This window comes from Xyrauchen texanus, chromosome 20, assembly GCF_025860055.1.
Source record: "Xyrauchen texanus isolate HMW12.3.18 chromosome 20, RBS_HiC_50CHRs, whole genome shotgun sequence".
Lineage (NCBI taxonomy): Eukaryota > Metazoa > Chordata > Actinopteri > Cypriniformes > Catostomidae > Xyrauchen > Xyrauchen texanus.
Genome location: NC_068295.1, coordinates 5,037,594 through 5,058,365, shown reverse-complemented (window position 1 = coordinate 5,058,365; position 20,772 = coordinate 5,037,594). Strand labels below are relative to the sequence as shown.

At 37.6% G+C, this 20,772-nt stretch overlaps 1 protein-coding gene across 1 annotated transcript; it reads left to right on the top strand.

The window, feature by feature from the left end:
* The first annotated feature begins 19,543 nt into the window (after window positions 1-19,543).
* On the top strand, window positions 19,544-20,293 carry LOC127660539 (oligodendrocyte transcription factor 3-like). The gene has a single exon (XM_052150856.1). It carries the CDS (start codon window positions 19,544-19,546, stop codon window positions 20,291-20,293), a length of 750 nt encoding a protein of 249 aa, XP_052006816.1.
* The last annotated feature ends 479 nt before the right edge of the window (window positions 20,294-20,772 follow it).

The window sequence follows — 20,772 nt, the reverse complement described above, 5'->3', positions numbered from 1 at the left end:
CAGAGGACTGCCAGGGATGGATACGCCATGCAAGGAGGTATTTCCATCAGTGTGTTGCAAGGAACATCCAATGTGATGTTGATGAGAACCTGTGGCATAATCGTCAGGAACGAATGGACTAAATGTGAAGTTCTTGAGTATTTCAACTTTTATTTAGTTTTTTAGATATTTCCACCCATTTGTTTCCTTTGTTTTACAGTATTCAGCATTTCTGAGTTTGAAAAGTGTCATATATTTCATATTGATAGCTGTATTTTGTTGTCCATTTGTGTAATGATTGATTGAAATAAATTTTATTTGACCAAGTTGTGGTGTTTGATGGAAATATTTGTTTTGTTGCATGTTTTTAATGTTTCGTGAGTGTTAGAGCATTTTGCAAACTAAATTATTAATTTTGGCTAGTGAGCTTCAGTTTTAACCTGAGTGTTAATGGTTTTGAAAATGTGATGTCAGAAAGACAAAAAACTGAAGATTTCCTTCAAAGGTGTAAACTACAGTCTTCAAAGACAAAGACAAAGGCTCTAAAGAGATATAGGAGGTCAGATGTACAACTGAACAAGAGGATAAGTACATCAGAGTCTCTAGTTTGAGAAATAGATACCTCACATGTCCTCCGCTGACAGCTTCATTGAATTCTACCCGCTCAACACCAGTTTCATGTACAACAGTAAAGAGAAGACTCAGGGGTGCAGGACTTATGGGAAGAATTGCAAAGAAAAAGACACTTTTGAAACAGAAAAACAAAAAGAAAAGGTTTGAGTGGGCAAAGAAACACAGACATTGGACAACAGATAATTGGAAAAGAGTGTTATGGAGCTTTTCTGGGATCATCTAGACTGTTAAGTGTGTGAGAAGTGCCCGACAAGACAGTCACATTTATGGCAAGTGCTACAGGAAGTGTGGGGTGAAATGTCACCAGAGTATCTTGTAATAGAAATTTGAATACTATACTAAGTAAAGTGTAATCACAATCATACATTAAGTCTTAAGTGAATATACTATGGATTTTCTGTGTTTCTCTCAGGGTGCATGACTAAAACTCACACTCCCTGCACCTGTGGAGACAGAGTGGCCTTGTACCACTCCCGCCTCCTTCTTCTTATCTAACAAATGGCTGGTGCAGGTTGGGGAGGTTGGAGCTGGCGGCGGCTGCCCCCAGAGACAGTTATTTGCTGAAAGTGAGTCTGTTATCAGGAATGCTGAATGATGGAGTCCATCTGTCTCCTAGGGCCCATATAAGATTGTGAATTTGAGGGTTTAATTGCTCAACACCAGTCAGAGTTACAGTCTCTGTATTGTTTTGAGTCCACCTTGTGTTCATTAGAAAGGCACCTCAGTCTTTGAGTCTTTTATTTGATCTGTTTCTCACTCACACATATCATATTGCTTCTAAAAACATACATTTAAACACTGGAGTCATTTGGATTCATTTATGCTGCCTTTATGGATTTTTTGGATCTTGACAAGTCTGGTCATCATTCACTTGCATTGTATGGACCTACAGAGCGGAAATATTCTAATAAAAAATATTTGTTTGTGTTCAGCATATGAAAGAATGTCATACACATCTGGGATGATTGATGATGAGTAAATGATGAGAAATGTAACATTTTTGGGTGAACTATCCCTTTAAGATGTTTTATTTTAAGGACATTTTTGTTAACTTTGTAAATATACTATTTTGGTTCAGTGTTGGGTTGCCACTTAATATACAATCAAAAACTGGGTCCTATAGCAAAAATTAAGGATATCTTTTACCATATAAAACAACTTCACATAATGAAGCAGTAAACCAAATTACCACTAGAGGGCAGAATATGACACTTCACTTCCACAGCTCACAGTTTATGCATTCAAAGCCTGCATTTCTTTTATCTTTGCAAACTTTTCCTTTGGAAATCACAATATTTAAAAGAAAACTGATTACTAAAAAATAACTCATATAACTCATATCTGATTACGCTATAAGTAATATCAGTAAGCCATACCTCTATACAGTAATATTATGCTTGTCCAAAGTGCTTTAAAATGCATAATTGCACCATTGGAATCTCAACATCCATTGTAAGTTAATTATGATTTATAATTTTTTTTACTTGAATTATGCAATGTACATTTTCCCATTTCATTAACATACTTATTCGACCCCATGTTAATACCTTAGCCCACTCTTTTCCTGTTCTATTTGTTTAAACCATCCAGGTTCTCGTCCCAACCACACGTTTATTTTCTTTAGGGACAAAGGTTTGTCCCCCAGCTCCTGCGGGGCCCCCAAGCGAGCTATTTTTGGGGTTCACAGCATGTGACCTCTGAGCAGAGACAGTAACGTCCTGAACTCTTTAGCATCAAAGAGTTCAGCAGGGTGGCAGAGCTGAAACATAACGCATCACAATGCCGATCCACCTACACTCTCCCACTCCTGTTCCTCGCTTTCCTCAAATATGCGAACATGAATGACCTTTCACCTCTTCCTGTGTCCTCTCCATCATGCTATCTCGGGTACTTTAATCTTTTTAGCTTACTATGGATGAGTTCTTTATTTGACTTGTCTGTCTGTTTGTTTGTTTGTTTAATATATAAATAGCCTACACACTACCAATCAAAAATGTGGTCACTCAATTTATGTTTCTATTAATCTGAAAGGAGTACAGGTGAAACTCGAAAAATTAGAATATCGTGCAAAAGTTCATTAATTTCAGTAATTCAACTTAAAAGGTGAAACTAATATATTATATAGACTCATTACAAGCAAAGTAATATATTTCAAGCCTTTATTTGATATAATTTTGATGATTATGGCTTACAGCTTATGAAAACCCCAAATTCAGAATCTCAGAAAATTAGAATATTGTGAAAAGGTTCAGTATTGTAGGCTCAAAGTGTCACACTCTAATCAGCTAAACACCTGCAAAGGGTTCCTGAGCCTTTAAATGGTCTCTCAGTCTGGTTCAGTTCAATTCACAATCATGGGGAAGACTGCTGACCTGACAGTTGTGCAGAAAACCATCATTGACACCCTCCACAAGGAGGGAAAGCCTCAAAAGGTAATTGCAAAAGAAGTTGGATGTTCTCAAAGTGCTGTATCAAAGCACATTAATAGAAAGTTAAGTGGAAGGGAAAAGTGTGGAAGAAAAAGGTGCACAAGCAGCAGGGATGACCGTAGCCTGGAGAGGATTGTCAGGAAAAGGCCATTCAAACGTGTGTGGGAGCTTCACAAGGAGTGGACTGAGGCTGGAGTTACTGCATCAAGAGCCACCACACACAAACGGGTCCTGGACATGGGCTTCAAATGTCAAACGTCTTACCTGGGCTAAAGAAAAAAGAACTGGTCTGTTGCTCAGTGGTCCAAAGTCCTCTTTTCTGATGAGAGCAAATTTTGCATCTCATTTGGAAACCAAGGTCCCAGAGTCTGGAGGAAGAATGGAGAGGCACACAATCCAAGATGCTTGAAGTCCAGTGTGAAGTTTCCACAGTCTGTGTTGGTTTGGGGAGCCATGTCATCGGCTGGTGTTGGTCCACTGTGCTTTATTAAGTCCAGAGTCAACGCAGCCGTCTACCGGGACATTTTAGAGCACTTCATGCTTCCTTCAGCAGACAAGCTTTATGGAGATGATGACTTCATTTTCCAGCAGGACTTGGCACCTGCCCACACTGCCAAAAGTACCAAAACCTGGTTCAATGACCATGGTATTACTGTGCTTGATTGGCCAGCAAACTCGCCTGACCTGAACCCCATAGAGAATCTATGGGGCATTGCCAAGAGAAAGATGAGAGACATGAGACCAAACAATGCAGAAGAGCTGAAGGCCGCTATTGAAGCATCTTGGTCTTCCATAACACCTCAGCAGTGCCACAGGCTGATAGCATCCATGCCACGCCGCATTGAGGCAGTAATTAATGCAAAAGGGGCCCAAACCAAGTACTGAGTACATATGCATGATTATACTTTTCAGAGGGCCGACATTTCTGTATTTAAAATCCTTTTTTTATTGATTTCATGTAATATTCTAATTTTCTGAGATTCTGAATTTGGGGTTTTCATAAGCTGTAAGCCATAATCATCAAAATTATATCAAATAAAGGCTTGAAATATCTTACTTTGCTTGTAATGAGTCTATATAATATATTAGTTTCACCTTTTAAGTTGAATTACTGAAATTAATGAACTTTTGCACGATATTCTAATTTTTCAAGTTTCACCTGTAGTTCACCCAAAAATGAGAATACTGTCATCATTTACTCACTCTCATGTCATTCCAAACCCACTACTTTTATAGTGGGCTTGCAATAATACTTTAATAATCTAATGAAACGTTAATAGCAACGCAGATTGCGGAGAATGTCACTTGGTGTCTGAGCGTGTAGTGTGTATAGGCGTAAATGAATGAGAATATTCTAAATTAATTTTCTCCATGTCATTCCAACATTAACAGATTGGGTGAAAACATTTTAGTTGTTACAAATGGAGGCAGCGAAGCAGACGAGGAGATGCGGATCCAATCGCAGTTCAACTTTATTAAGTAAGCAAGCAAGAAAAACACAAAGGAAAACCCTCAATGGGGAAATAAACATAAAACTAGAAAACACAGGCAGGGAACACACACCAGGCTAACAACATTCAACGAACGACAAGGAGTGAACAAAAAGCAGGGCTTAAATACACAGTGAGTGATGACTGAATGAGACACAGGTGAAAACAATGAACAAAATGGCAGTGATGATGGCAGGTGGATTCTGGGAAGTGTAGTTCTAAACAATGACAAGTGAACGCGAAGGCTAACCAAAAGACAAAAGTGAAAACTAAGGAATGCAAAGGTGGCAGACAAAGGGCAACAGTGAAACAAGACAAGGAATTCCTAACATTAGTAAGTTGTATTGTATCTTTTAACATTCCTTCTAATGTTCATGCATGTTTTATTTTCATGGTATTAGTCATTAGAGAGTGATGGAGAGTGTTTGCACCCTGCTTGGTTTGAATGGGTATCACTGTAAAATCGAAATATTTGACCTTAGATGTTTTAGGCAATCGGTTTGCATGCTTTTTTTACGTAACATACTTGTTTGGCACAAGTAAACTGACTGTAATTTTTTTAAAGTAACGTTAACTAGTTGCAAGTAAATGTTACACATCTGTGATTAAAGTGTCATTGTTTTTATTTACATTTATATTTATGCATTTGGCAGATGCTTTTATCCAAAGCGACTTACAGTGCACTTATTACAGGGATAATCCCCCCCAAAGCAATCTGGAGTTAAGTGCCTTGCTCAAGGACACAATGGTGGTGGCTGTGGGGATCGAACCAGCGACCTTCTGATTAACAGTTATGTGCTTTAGCCCACTACACCACCACCGCTCCAATTGAGTATTTAAATTGAGTAATAGCATAACTTATACAGTATAAGGGATATTATGACTGGAATCCTCTTAGAGCACATAAACCTGCACTTGTTTAAAGTACAACAATGTAAAGAAGAATGCCTTAAATTTAACAGGCTCCAATTTCACCAGAGGTAACACTAATCACCCTCATGGTGACTTCACACAAAATTAACACATCAATCAGCTATAACAAAACAACAGTAGTTTACAACAATATTTTTTTCTACATAAGCTTCCCTTGTTTTTAATGGGTATTCCACAAAGCCGCAATTTTGTACTTCATAATTTTGAGTTAGTAGGACTCAAAGCCAACGAATGGATATATTTCAGCTAGGATTCCCAAATGTGACATTTCAAGTACTGTTTAATTAGAACTACTTACATGTTATCAGAACTATAAGCACTCTCTATAAGCAGACTACACAGTCTGCGTAGGGCACCAGTTCCCTAGGGGGGCACCATCTTACCCTAGGAGGGCACCAGAAAGTCCACCGGCTGCCCTTAATCACACGTTACAAGTTATTCAAGGACCCGAAAGCAGTTGCGGAGCACAGATGATCACTTCACGCTCATATCACGGGACCCCCCCCGTCCACCTGGAACTCTTCGTAGGGCATCAGTTTTGGCCAGCGGCAGTCCTGCATGTTAACTTTAAGGTTTAGAGAGTAATGGTAGCTTGATTTAAACTAGAACAAATGGTAAAAAAAATAAAGCTTACCATTTTATACAATCATTTTCACACATTTCTTAATACAGAGAACAGATTTTCAAAATTCTTCACGCAGTCATCTCTACCAACATTTATACTAGCACAGTTACAGTAACAGTTAATCTATCATCAAACATGCCCTACAACCATCACAACACATCACATCTCCCAAAATCAATTCATTACACCAAACACTGGCGAACTGTTTCTCCCAATAGAAATACATTGTGACTAAAAAACACTTGACCCATTACATGACATACAGAGTCATGCCAGACCTCAGTAGCCCTCTCACTTCTGGTGGAACCAGTCTTTCATTCAGTGCTTCAAGAAATGTGATGAGTCGGTCTGTATTGTATGGGCCGATAGTTGGTATGTGGCTAAGGACATCATCATTGGAGATGGCAGCACACATGGTGATGTTGGCACCCCTCTGACCTGGCACTGTAAGAGTGGCCATCAGCCCAATGATGTTCCTCCTGTGTCTCCTCACTTTACAGAGGTTGAAGCCGCTTCATCCACATAAAATTAATTTTTGATGTGTCCATTCATCTTCAAGCTCCATTATACTCCAAGAAATAAAGCTAATTTATAAAGCAAATTATTCCAGTTGCATGTAACTGTATTGTATAACAAGGCATTACAATAACAAATCCATGTACCTGCACATACTGGAATCTTGCCTCCTTCACGATGTACAGCTGCTTCATTCTGACATGGTTTCGTTTAAGGACTCTCTCAATAGTTGCCAAAGTGTTGATATTTCTAAATGCTCCCTGATCTGCAATTACTGCTTCCTGGATTTCACGCAGTCTGATTGCTTTGTTTGCCACAAACATATCTACAATGGCAGCCTCCTGTTCAACACTAAAGATCTTTCCTCTGCCACCAGAGTGTGCTGGTGTTTGGATTCTATAAAGTAAAAGTGAAAAGCATGTCAAAATAGACATTATGAAGGTCACATAAATGGGACTGATGAAACATCTGCATTATTGTAGGCACAGTTTGTTCTACCAACAGGGCAATACAGTAAAGCTGAACTACACAGTGGTATACAGTAACTGTTCTCATTCTGAAAAAGCCTGACAATAGGTGCCACAGTGCTCTGACTCAGAATGGGATGGACCCTTTGTCCAGCCTCAAAAAAGGACAAGCCATGATTGATGACATGGCCAATAAATGTTGCCCGAATTTCATTTGAAACTTGAGCTCTATTTTCTCCTCTTGCTGCGGCTCCTCCACCACACATACAAACTCCTGTTCCTCGGACCCCTCTGCCATGACCTCTTACTCTCCATGGTAGACCATGGTTTATCACGTGATCGATAAAACTGTAGTAGCAGAGACAACTGTTCTTGGTCTTGCCCTCATTGGTCTTCAACCACACATTTGCACTTGTTACTTATTTGTTGATCCATGCTTACAAAAGGAACCACTCCAAAAATTGTATTTTGTAGAGATGGTAATGGCATATGTAGGTCTTTAGCTTAGGAATCAGCTATTTTTATTATTATTATTATTAGTATTATGTATTTATCTTGATTGTGGATATATGTAAGTATACTATTATAATAGAAATGTAGGTCAAATTTAGTTTTTTTATGTGAGGTTTGGAACTGAAGTTTAACCGGATTGAAAACCGAATGCAAACAAGTAAAAAAAGCTGCTTTTACATAAAATGCAATTAACACAGCTGACGAAACAAGCACTCAAATTTGAAGAACAATTCAATTTCACTGCATAGTGAAGCAACATATTCTTTCCTGATAATGCATTTATTAAAACCAAATACAAACATCAAAACTATAGATGTGTACTCCTTTGAATTCATAACATTTCATTGAAATAACCCATTTATCATAAAAAATACACAATAAAGACCTTTTTCCATGTGTTTTCATAAAAGGTTTCTACATTTCTAGTTGTTCCTGCTCTTCCTCTGGAAGGATGATGAAGTTTACTGTTTGAAAAAATGTAAAAAATAGCAGTCTTGCTAAATTGGATGGAACAAAGGCACCACTATAATCACAGATTGTACAGTAATTGTGGACCTTGATTGACTGGCATGCAGAGGAATGGCATTTCTCCCTCTTCTTTTTGTTGAGATTGAAGTCACTGTATATCTGCTCACATTCGGCCAAATTTGGTCTTTCCTCAACTCTTTCAATGCAGTGCTCACCCCTGAAGGTGTTGAGAAAACCTTCCTCAATTCTCATCTGTTCTTCCTCCTAGTTTCTCTTCCTTTACCCACTCTGCCTCTTCTCATTTTGCACCTCTTCTTTGTGTTGTTGTTGTTTTTCTTCTTCTACCTCATTGTTTGTTTGCTCTGAATTTTCATATTTGACCCCTTTTATAGATAGCAAAGTCATAACAGTTGTGTGAAAAATGTAGTAAATTGTATTTTCTTTGCTGTTTTTCTTTACTAACACAGCAGATATCAATATGAAAGCATTTGACAACCTGACATGTGCATTTGAGAGTATGACTTCAATTTAAAAGCATGAATTTTAGATTAGAAAAATGTTTATATAGTGTTTCGAGAAAATGAGGAAAATCAAGAAAAATGCACAATCTGTTTAGGACAATTAAAAAAGTGTTCAGATGGTTGTGTTAATTGATTTGAGAGCAGTGACCTGAGTTTAGAGAAATGCGTAAAATCGAATGAGAAAAACCGTAGTATTTATAGTAGCATAGCAGTAAAGAGCATCAAAATGACATGTATTGTTGAATTTTGTGATAAAATTGACAGAATTTGACAGCAGAGACTAAAATATTGTTTCTTCAAAAACTACCTCTGACTCAAATGATGGTAGTGCCTTACATTTGTGGATGTGCAACTAATAGATCAACAGTACACCGATCATCCACAACATTAAAACCACCTGCCTAATATTGTGTAGGTCCCCTGGTGCCAACAAAACTGTGCAACGGTTATCTGAGTTACCGTAGACTTTCTGTCAGTTCGAACCAGTCTAGCCAATCTCTGTTGACCTCTCTCATCAACAAGGCGTTTCCATCCACAGAACTGCCGCTCACTGGATGTTTTTTGTTTTTGGCACCATTCTGAGTTAATTCTAGAGACTGTTATGTGTGAAAATCCCAGAAATACTCAAATCAGCCCGTCTGGCACCAACAATCATGCCACGGTCCAAATCATTGAGATCACATTTGTTCCCATTCTGATGGTTGATGTGAACATTAACAGAAGCTCCTGACCCGTATCTGCTTGGGGCAGTGGGGGCTCAGCGGTTGAGGCTCAGGGTTACTGACCAGAAGTTTGGGGGATCATTTTACTCAGAATGGTGCCAAAAAAAAAAAAATGAGAGAGGTCAATAGAGAATGACAGAATGGTTTGAACTGACAAAGTCTACAGTAACTCAGATAACCACTCTGTACAATTGTAGTGTAGAAGAATATCATCTCAGAATGCTATTCTGAGATGCGGGTTGGCACTGTTTTGGCTGCACGAGGGGGACCTACACAATATTAGGCACAATATTAGGCTGATTTTAATGTTGTTAGTTGATTGGTGTGTATATATATATATATATATATACTATATATTGTTATTTTTAAACTAGATTTAAATATTTCAAATTTGTATCACCTCAGACCTCCTTATTTGTCAATAAACCACCTGCATTAATCACCCTTTCACAGTATTCTCAGTCAAAATTATAAAGTAAGGCAATTATGATGCTCAAAATGATTAATAGAACAACAAAAATGGAAATGTTAACATACAAAAATATCAAAACATTGTTTTTGGCAAACCAAAATAGCAAATTATTCTGCACATCGTATATTGTATGACGTTTAAAACACATGCCTAAAACAAAACCTGCCCCAATAAAAATGTGACAAAATGCCCCAACATTCCTAATGTCACATTTAAACCTTTCAGTAAACATCTGCCATCATAAAATAGTTGACCCTTACCTGAATGTATGCCAGTGTTGTATGATTATGTTACCCAAGAGCTATAACAAAATATTATAATAGATGTACTTTGGTGGGCTGAATTGAAAAAAAATTGCTTTTGTTGAACTTTTGACTCCAAATCTCATTTTTAATGCGATTCAACTTCCCTGTGTGACAACTAGCCCCGGTTTCCCCATATATTAAAATAGTGTTGCTATAGAAGCATACTCCACCTATTGCAACTTCACAGAGGCCAGCAACATTAAAAGCCCAGCAACCTACACATAATTGTCTAGTTAACACTCCACCCTGGCATCACCACGGAGAGGGGCACTTCACTTTAGACCACATACACACACGCTCACATAAACACACACACAGAGCTGTCTGGCACGAATGAGATGATGAGATCTATGGCTGCGGCACACACCTGACCAACACGTGGAACAAAACTATGTAAAGAAATAAATCCTAAAAGAGAACAGATTGGACCAAAACACACCGCAAACACTCCCCCTAAGTGAGCCTGTGACAGTGATAAACGTGTTGTGTATTTGAAAGGGACAACAAACAGACAGCGCCTCATTTCCACAGTGTGTGTGTGTGAGAGGACACAGGAGGAGTCATCCAGTTAGAGCCTGGACACCACAAGTTCCGCTGGGGAGGGGCTTGGGGGACGCAGGTTTTGTTTTCTTGAAAAAGTGCCATAAAACAACTCTTCTTAATTGGTGCGCTATAAAATTAGCATTTGCAAGAGCATTAGATTTCCTCAGCCTTTGTGCGAGTTGTTGACCTTATTCAGAACCATTCACTTTCAGTTATTTCTTTGGTTTTATTGAGAAACAGACAGAAACGGTGAGGAAACTGGTATCCCAGAAAAATCTCTTTACTTTCTCTTCCTAATAAAGTTAGTCACGGTTGATTCTGATGTCTTTGATGCGATCTGTTTGCTGTACTGTGAACCATGTGACCTATAGAGACATTCATGGAGGCATCATTAGCACTTTAAACTCAAACAGCAGGGTTTGTTTGAGAGTTTATTCCCTGTCACAAGTATGAAACAATAGATAGATAGATAGATAGATAGATAGATAGATAGATAGATAGATAGTGTTCGAGCTGGATGGACAGATAGATAGATAGATAGATAGATAGATAGATAGATAGATAGATAGATAGATAGATAGATAGTGGTAGAGATGGATGGACAGACAGTTAGATAGATAGATAGATAGATAGTGGTAGAGATGGATAGATAGATAGATAGATAGATAGATAGATAGATAGATAGTGTTCGAGCTGGATAGATAGATAGATAGATAGATAGATAGATAGATAGATAGATAGATAGATAGAGTTAGAGAAGGATAGATAGATAGATAGATAGATAGATAGATAGATAGATAGATAGATAGATAGATAGATAGATAGTGGTAGAGATGGATGGACAGACAGATAGATAGATAGATAGATAGATAGATAGATAGATAGATAGATAGATAGATAGATAGATAGATAGATAGAGTTAGAGATGGATGGATGGATGGATGGATGGATGGATGGATGGAAAGCCAGGCAGGCAGGCAGACAGACAGACAGACAGACAGACAGACAGACAGACAGATATGTATAGTTAGAGAAGGGTAGATAGATAGATAGATAGATAGATAGATAGATAGATAGATAGATAGATTCCAATTTCTCCAATTCATTTTAATAGAAGTGGCTCATCTCTGCTAAATATTCTCTGCTTTTAGCTAGTTACTTTGCTTGTTCTCCTTCACCATGACAACCCCCCTCCACACACACATACACACTCAGTCCAGGTCCCATCTGTGAGGGGTCTTGTGCCATGTGTCCATTCTGTGGTTGCCGTGGGCTACAGCGGCCCAATGTGTGCAGTGTGTGGACTGTATGCTTTGTCTGCGGACAGTGACAGACCTACTTTCAGTCACTTGTCATTGACCCAGAGGTCACAACGCACAAAGGCGCCTGAGTTGGTGGTCACTGTACTGAAGTCTCATTTGAGGATGATTAACGACAGAGAGAAGTGTGTGTGAGCTCTGTAGTTGAGGGGATCAGATTCATTAGTGCCACGTAATTGAGCGTATTGGCTAATATGCCTTTAATGAAGTAAATAGATCCAAGTAACACTGTGCTATCAGAGTCTTTTTCAGACAATGAATTAATTGAAATTCAAAAGTTTAAAATTGAATTTATTCTATTTGAGATATCTTTACCATAAGTATACCGCCAAGTGTCAAGTTTCACCATCATTTGTAAAATAATAAATGAATAAATGTCTATTTATCCAGCCTGTCGTATTAGCATTTATTTATTATACTGTATTCATTTTAGATACAATTATTGAATATTTGTTGTTTACATAAACTAAATATACCATTAATCCTGTTTTATTATGTATTGTATTTTAAAGGGGTTATGATTTATTACAGCTGACATTTATGTGAGCAGACATAGTTTGAACATCAAGTGTAACAAGATCAAACTAAAATTCAGGCTTTTTAATACTTCTGTGTACAAATTTGAAGGCTGCATACAGAATAATACAGGTAAACGTCCTATCATGCGACTACGCATTACTTTACGGAGAGCTTACGACCTACTAGAACAGGTGGTGCAACCAAATTAAGCACCGACTTAGTTACAAACTAACTAATAGTTACTAAGCCCTTAGTGTGAACTTTGTGTCTCAACTTAAGTGAGAACTTACTGGAGCAACCCTACCCAAAAGAACAAATTATAAGAGCAGGGCCGGCCCGTGGGTTTGTGGGGCCCTAGGCGAAATCATAGAAATGGGCCCACCGGTGTGAAAATTGTCAGAAAGCAGATTTTTTTTTAATAGCTCGGTAGATGAAAAATATCATGTCCAATAGCTTTTTTTCCCAACATGAAGATGTTTAGGGAAAATGTGTATGCGTGCATAAGGGAATATGTGTATTTTAGGTGATGTGCACGTAGGGGTCACCTATTTTGCCTTTTGAACGGGCTGCCCCTGTATAAGGGTAAAATTTGGGAAATTCACCCAAACCTTGTGTTGTTTCTGGCTGTGCGTAGCACCTGCTGCACTACATTAAAGAAGCAGCTGAAGTTTCATTTTACTAAGATCCCATTTTAACACTTTGAGCAGCACAAATCTTATTATTTTATGAATCTGTCACACAATGTACTTCAGGCTTTGCAAACAGGCTGTTAATGGACCTTATTCACTATAGTGCCGTCTTACATTTTTGATAGAAATTACAATGAGTGATAGACTCTTCCAAGGGTTGTACTGTTATTTAAAGTGTTTTTGGATCGTTCTGCTGACGAAACATGGAAAATTATATTTCAAATGAATTTTGGTAGAGAGAAAAACTCCAGAAAACATGACTTGTGGAAAATGACATGTGATCTAGGAGCTTTTTGCTCTTGAGCTTTATACAGTGGATGTCATTGAAGAGACTGTAAGTTAATGCCTCACAGCCTCGTTTTCATTCATGTCAAAAATAAAACGTTGCGTGTGCTACTGTGAATACAATCTAAAAAGGATGCTGGAGTTAAAAACTATGTTGGGCTCAAACGCAAACTTCTAGTCTATATGTTGGCAGCTATTTAAACAGCTTTTTAGAAAAATAAGAGATACATTTTTATTAACACATCCAGGCAACAACCGATACATGACATGAGACATTATTATTCTGTGTATTCCGAATGTTAAAAATGTAATGTGTCTCTCTGTCTGTCTCTCTTTCCTTTGTGCGTGCGTGCGTGGGTGCATGCATGTGTGTGTGTGTGTGCGTGCGTGCGTGCGTGTGTGTGTGGCTGTGGCTGATCTCTTCATTTGGATTCAAAGCCACTTCATGATGTTTAGACACACTGAGTTAAAGATCTGAGAATTTGTTACAGATGTTTTGTTAAGCTGCCTCCATTTGTGTGTGTGTGTGTGTGTGTGTGTGTGTGTGTGTGTGTTCATTCACAGGAGGTTAACACAGTCTGCCCTCATTGTATACATGACCATCTGTGTCTTTGCAGCACTACTGTGACTGTGTCTATTCTCTCTCTCTCTCTCTCTCTCTCTCTCTCTCTCTCTCTCTCTCTCTCTATCTCTCTGTATGTGGTGTGTGGTGTGTGTGTGTGTTTAGTCCTAGAATAATGATGTACATCACAAATAGTTATTCCAACAAAGTCTTACAGTATGTAACTCATGATAATTTGTGATAATTTGAGATGGCAACATCATTATAGATAGATAGATAGATAGATAGATAGAATTTGTGATTTTTCTTTCTTCCACAAGTTATTCTTTGCTTCCTTATAGATGAAGACAGCATAAAATCATACAATGATCAAAGTGCAAGTTGAAAAGTAGACTTGCATTACCCCCCTCTTTTTCTCTGCCTCTGGCAAATCATTCTCTCTCTTCTCCTATTCTATTCTCTCCCTTTCTCTCTCCCCCTCTGTTCTGGTTGGGCTGTAATTTATGATGTTGCAGCAGTGCGAATAAAGCTTTTATAGCAGATGCCTGCTGACACACTTCACCTCTCCCGCTCTCTCTCTCTGTTAGGGAAAGTTATTTGGCTTGTTAGTAACAGTCATAAAAAGCTTGGGGTCGTTCACACTGTGCTTGTCATGATGTAGTTTAGTTAATGTCATTGTTTCAAGTGGGTGAAGTTAATAAATCACTAACTCCTCTTTGTGCATCACACCAACCCACACACACTTGCAAACTCACTCTCTCTTGTTCGCTCACACGTACATGCCAAGAAATAAGAACATTTTTCTTTTTTCCTTCATGGAAACGACCTTAATTTTTTTTACTTTAATTTTTAAAATATAAAATAACTTTTATTAAAAATCACTAACAAAAATTGTGTGTTTATGTGCATGCAAAATTAATCTAAATCAGAATATATAAATATATGTACGTACATAATGAAGGTGATATTAAGCATTATATAATGTAATATTCTTTGTTAATATTAATTATTAAGTTCTATTTCAGTTTGTCTAATACTGCAAAGGAATCACAAACATTCTTTTATCCAAAATATATTTTTTTTTATCAAGATTCTGATGACGCCAAGTTAATGCTCAGCTCTCTGATTGATAAAATAACAGGTGTTTAATGTTCCTTCAATAAGTATTGCAAGTATAGGCACATGCAGGACTGTGCATTCACATGGCTCATTTAATACAAATAAAAATAGTAATAAAAAGATCTTAAATTGAAGTCAGATTGATGGAGATGTATTTGATTGCTTCCTCTCAGGTTAGGCAATAGAAAATAAATACTATTAAAAATGTTCATTTAATAATAAAGCATTTACTGTTAACAGATAATGATATATTTTTGTCCAATATATGTGTATATATATATATATATATATATGGTTTGTAACAATAACATTTGGTTAAAGAAGTGTATTAAACTATAACTGAATATTGGGTTAAAAAGCATCAGCGAATAACTTATGAATGTGTTTCAGCACCACTGAGGCCGGATTTCTCAGTTTCAAGAGCTTAAGATCTCTGCAACTGTTGTCTGCGAGTGTGTGTGTGTGTGTGTGTGTGTGTGTGTGTGTGTGTGTGTGTGTGTGTGTGTGTGTGTGTGTGTGTGTTTGAGCTGAGCTCTAATCCTCACTGATCTGATCAGGCTATACATGTACAGCTCTGATAATACTCTCATTTTCTGCTTACCTGAACACTGACAATCCACTCACACTCACACACACGGGTCTTTAACAACTTAGGACAGTCAAACACTTAAATTCCGAGTTAAAAACACACAGATTATGCGTCAGAGAGGTAGAGCAGCGAAGGGATACTCTTTCATCCATTCAGGAATATATTCAGCCTTTCTCTCTCTTGTATTTTCTTGCTGTGTGGCCTGTGGATAAAGTAAACACATGAATGAAAATAAAGCTCTTAAACACCCTTATGTATTCATAAGCACACACACAAACAGATGGCCATTTTAGCACATCAACCATTGAAACTGAAAAACAGAGATGTTTCTTGGATGTTTTCACATATTTGCATGAAAATATTGAATTGGTTTTTAAAACAGATCAGCATGGCTTAAAGGGACAGTTCCCCCTCAAAATGAAAATGGTGTCTTTTGTTGTTTCAAACCCATATGACTTTCTTTCCTCTGTGGAACAAAAGGTATTTCAGCTTGTCCTTCTTTTTCTATATATAAAAAAAAAAAAGATACCATTTGGGTTACAGTAAGTGACTTACAATGAAAGTGAATGGGACCAATCTGTAAATGTTTAAATACTCGCTGTTTTAAACATATAGACACAAGACATAGCCAATATACTTGTTAGCATGCATTTAATATGATAAAATCACTTAATAACCTTTTCTGTCTAAAGTTATATCCAATATTACAACTTAGTAGCCATGACGACGTAATGCTGAATGGCTATAAAAACGGTTTAGATTAATTTTAAGATTAAGATTAATGCAAGTGCTTTAATAAATTATAAGCTTCACATTTCTACCTTTAAACCCTCCAAAAATTGGCCCCATTGACTTCCATTGTAAGTGCTTCACTGTAATCTCAATTTTTGCTTTTTACAGTCCAAATAATTTTTTGTTGTAATCAACATTATGACACAAATGCTGTCGATTGAGCTTAACTTGATTTCAACCTAGAATATTCCTTTAACATATATGGGATGTAGAATGAAATTTGAGAGCTACAGTGCTTGGAGAGCAGGATTTTGAGTTAATAACTACTTCAATTTCAGTCTTTCTCTCACACAAAGCTATTGGATGACTTCAGGAGACCCAGAATGTTGTGAATGGACTACTTTTATTGTGCTTTTATGCTGTTTTTGGTCCTTTTTGGAACTTGGCAACCATGGTCACTATGCACTAAATATACTAAAATCACAAATTATATGAATACATCAAATGATTCAGACAGACGGGGAAAACAATTGACTGAAATAGCTGTCATGCCACATTGTGCACTTCCAGGTTAGCTTCCTTGATCATTATGAGAGCAATCTAGTTTTTTGTAGACCCAGTATGTGTGTTTTAAAGTGTGTAATGGAGATGGTAATGACTCCACTATAAGGAGAGCAGTTCTACGGGATAATAACTCTCTCGTTCTTTAGTACCTCTCAAACTGGCCCTCCCTTGCCCTCCACAGGCTCATTTTACAGGCTGTTCAGACTCTATAGGGTCTTATGGAATTCAGCCTTCCAATGTCTTTAGTGCCAAGATAAAGTGTACCTAAACTGCCTTTCCAGTAACACACATCCTGTTAAAGTGTATACACCTCGATATTGTCGGGCGATCTCACAAAACCTGTAAAGAACATCTCCGGGTCACTCCAAAATCAAAAGAATAAAAATAAGAAATTATATTTTGCATTCCATTATCCCCCACCCTCTGCTTGTTAGCAGATATATTAACAATCAATCTGAACAAAACAAAGAGTAAATGACTCCTAGTGGCTCTAACTATTGCAAAGAAAACTATCCCCATGAACTGGAAATCAAGGAACACCACACATATTGCACACTGGAAAAATGTAGTTGTAGATTATATCTCTATGGAAAAAGTATCCACCTCATTCCAAATCTCTGCAATAGAACCCCACCTTATTTGGTCATTTTTCGTTGATTTTCTACAAACCTGATTTTACTTAATTGGTTGTTTTTTGGAAGGGAGGGCTGCTTTTAATGTTAAAGTAATTTTGTATTTTTTTTTTACTTTCTCGCCTTGCTTCAAGTGTATGGTTACTGTCCTTTTCTGTCTATGGTACCATCATTTGTGTATTTGAACACATGCACGCACACACACACACACACACACACACACACACACATATACATACGTATGCATGCACACTCACATACACGCAACAATACATAGATACATATTTCTTGTGTTTGTTATTGTCTATATTCCTCGCATTTGTCTTTACAGTACCATTGGGTACCCTAATTATTGTTATTGTTGTTGTTGTTATTGCTATTGTTGTTGGAATTGTTATTGATGTCTTTTATTTTATTGTTGTTGTTGATGTTGCTGTACTAAAAAAAAAACATATTTCGCATAAAGAAAATTAAGATTAAAATTATATATATATATATATATATATATAAATATATATATATATATATAATAAATTAATAAGTAAATAACTAAATATTTGAAAAATTTGCTTAAAGATTAATTTGTAAATATGGGAAAACAATAACAGTGACATATTATATATATATATATATAATGAGAAAGAGAATTCTTAATACAATGCAAAAAATGTAAAGTTCCAAAGCAAAAAAATAAACAAATAAAAATTCCTATCTTTACAATGAATCTTTAAGCAAATATTTATTAATTTATTTATTCTATTTGAGGAGGAGGGCGTGGCCAGGCTGTGATGGAGCACGGCTGGTGCTGAATCAGCTGATCAGCGGGAGAGTGAGATAAGGGGTGGCCGGAGACGCCGGTTCGGGAGAGAGAGAGATGCACACGGCTGCGTTGCATGTGTGACTGTTTATGTTTGTTTAAGTTCATTTATGCATTAAAAGTTTATGTTGATTGTTCAGCCGGTTCCGTCCTCCTCCTTGCCCATCCTTTACCTTTTACAGACTTTTAAAGAACCTTCTAATACATCTAATACAGCAGATACACTGTATGCATATTCATTCTTGATACTGATTTCGCATGAAAATAAATTCACAATGCAAAAAATCTTAAAGGTCCCAAAATACTTTATTTTCCATTTTTATAAATGTATCTTAAAAATTGTATTTTAATTATTAATTTACTCTGTTTGATTTTGACTTGTCAGCTGCTCTTGACAGGTTTAGTGAAATTCTGCCTTCAACTGTTAGCGGATCATCTAGACACATTCTTAAGAAAGGATTAAAGAAAGTTAAGAGAATAACTAAGCATAAACATACATCATAATCAAACCACTTGCTTATATTTCTTGTGCATGTTTTGTTTGTTCAGTTTGTACATATATGAACTAGCAACTATAGATTCATTAGAAAACAAGACGCAAGTTTTTTGCACATGTGTGTGAATGCGGTTTTGTGTGTCTGTGTGTTTGAATGTGTGTATGTGTGTGTGTGTGAAGGCGGGGTGTATACGATGCATTTGGGACAGGGAAGGGGTGTGTGGGGGTGTAAGTGTGCCCCCACTTTCATTGACTCATTGGCTCTGGGCCTAATGTCACATTATGCATCTCATTGTGTCTTTGTAGAGTATAAATACAGCCCCCTCAATGTTCACACACGTACTCATTCTTCCTGCAGATCAACGAACTGAACCCTCAGAGAAAGACAACAAGAAAGACAGCGCTGTGTTTTAGGTTAAAAATTGTCCTAATATATCTTTAGATTTAAATTCAAATGGTTTAAACTTTTGTTTCAAATTTGTTTCAAAAGTGGACAGTTTTTTCTTAAGAAGATTGTAAATTCTCAGCAAATCAAGAAACTTTGAGGTCATTAGCCTACAAAGTTCTATACATTTTTGGCTTCAGTGTTGTTGCTGCTAGTAAAATGGATTCCGATGCAAGTTCCACATGCAGCCGGTCTTCTTCTCCTGACTTAGACTCTGCTGTGGGTGGCTTTTTCTCCAACAAGATGTTCCAGGCGTATTGTAGAGACCGGGAACCAGGACAACCCACCGAGAAGGGTTCTGGACAGCCGCACATTTCTGGATCCGGCGGAAAGGGCCAAACACTAGTAGAGCTCTCCAAAGATGACCTGCAGGACTTGCGACTAAAAGTCAACAGCCGTGAGCGTAAACGAATGCACGACCTAAACCAGGCGATGGACGGACTCCGTGAGGTGATGCCCTACACACAGGGCCCATCTGTTCGCAAGCTATCCAAAATCTCCACCCTCCACCTCGCCCGAAACTACATTCTCATGCTGTCCAGCTCTCTGGAGGAGATGAAGAAGCTAGCTGGAGATGTGTACGGAGCAAGCGCTCAGAATCACTCAGCTAGAAGACTTTTATCCTCAACCTCTGCTCCTGCCCCCCAGTTGTCCCTGCTCTCGCTCGCCCCATCCCTGCACTCTCTGATGGGCAGCACCACCACACCAACTGTGGCTCAAGCCCCACACACTCCACCCTCTGCTGGATATCTAGGCTTCCATGCACCACCTCTTCCCACCCTGCTGAAGGACCCCCTGCACCTCTCAAGCAGCTACAGGCATTTTCCCGGCATGCCCTGCCCATGTTCACTTTGCCAGCCACTCCCTGCATCCACAGCCTGCTTGCACAGCTTCTCCATGGGGAAGTGATTCAGGCGAGGCCCAGGCTTCAGGCTGGAGTAGGCCGAAGTAAAATTATAGACAATTATGAAGAATTGAAACATCTAGATGTGTTTCTAGATGTGTTGTATACATGTAAATGTACTGTACAGAATATTCTTTTTTAACAAACTGCTGTGATTTTTCTATTAAAGAATGTTTTGTAATTTAGAAAAGTGTTTTTGAAAAGTCACTGTATGAACATGCTTTTATGTTCTTTGTAGCAAAATGGTGCTTGAAAATGTCTAGTTTTGTTACAGTTCATGGTTTCTTAAATTAAAGATTTATTATTGTAATGAAAAATTTCTCTTCTCATTTTTCAACTTTTGGAGATTGACTTGCAGTGCCTTACAGTAGATTTAAAGGGATTGTTCACTCAGAAATCTAACTTCTGACATATATTTCTTAGCTTTATGCTGTTCTAAACCCATATGAATTTCATGAAACACAAGAGCAGATATTAAGCAGAA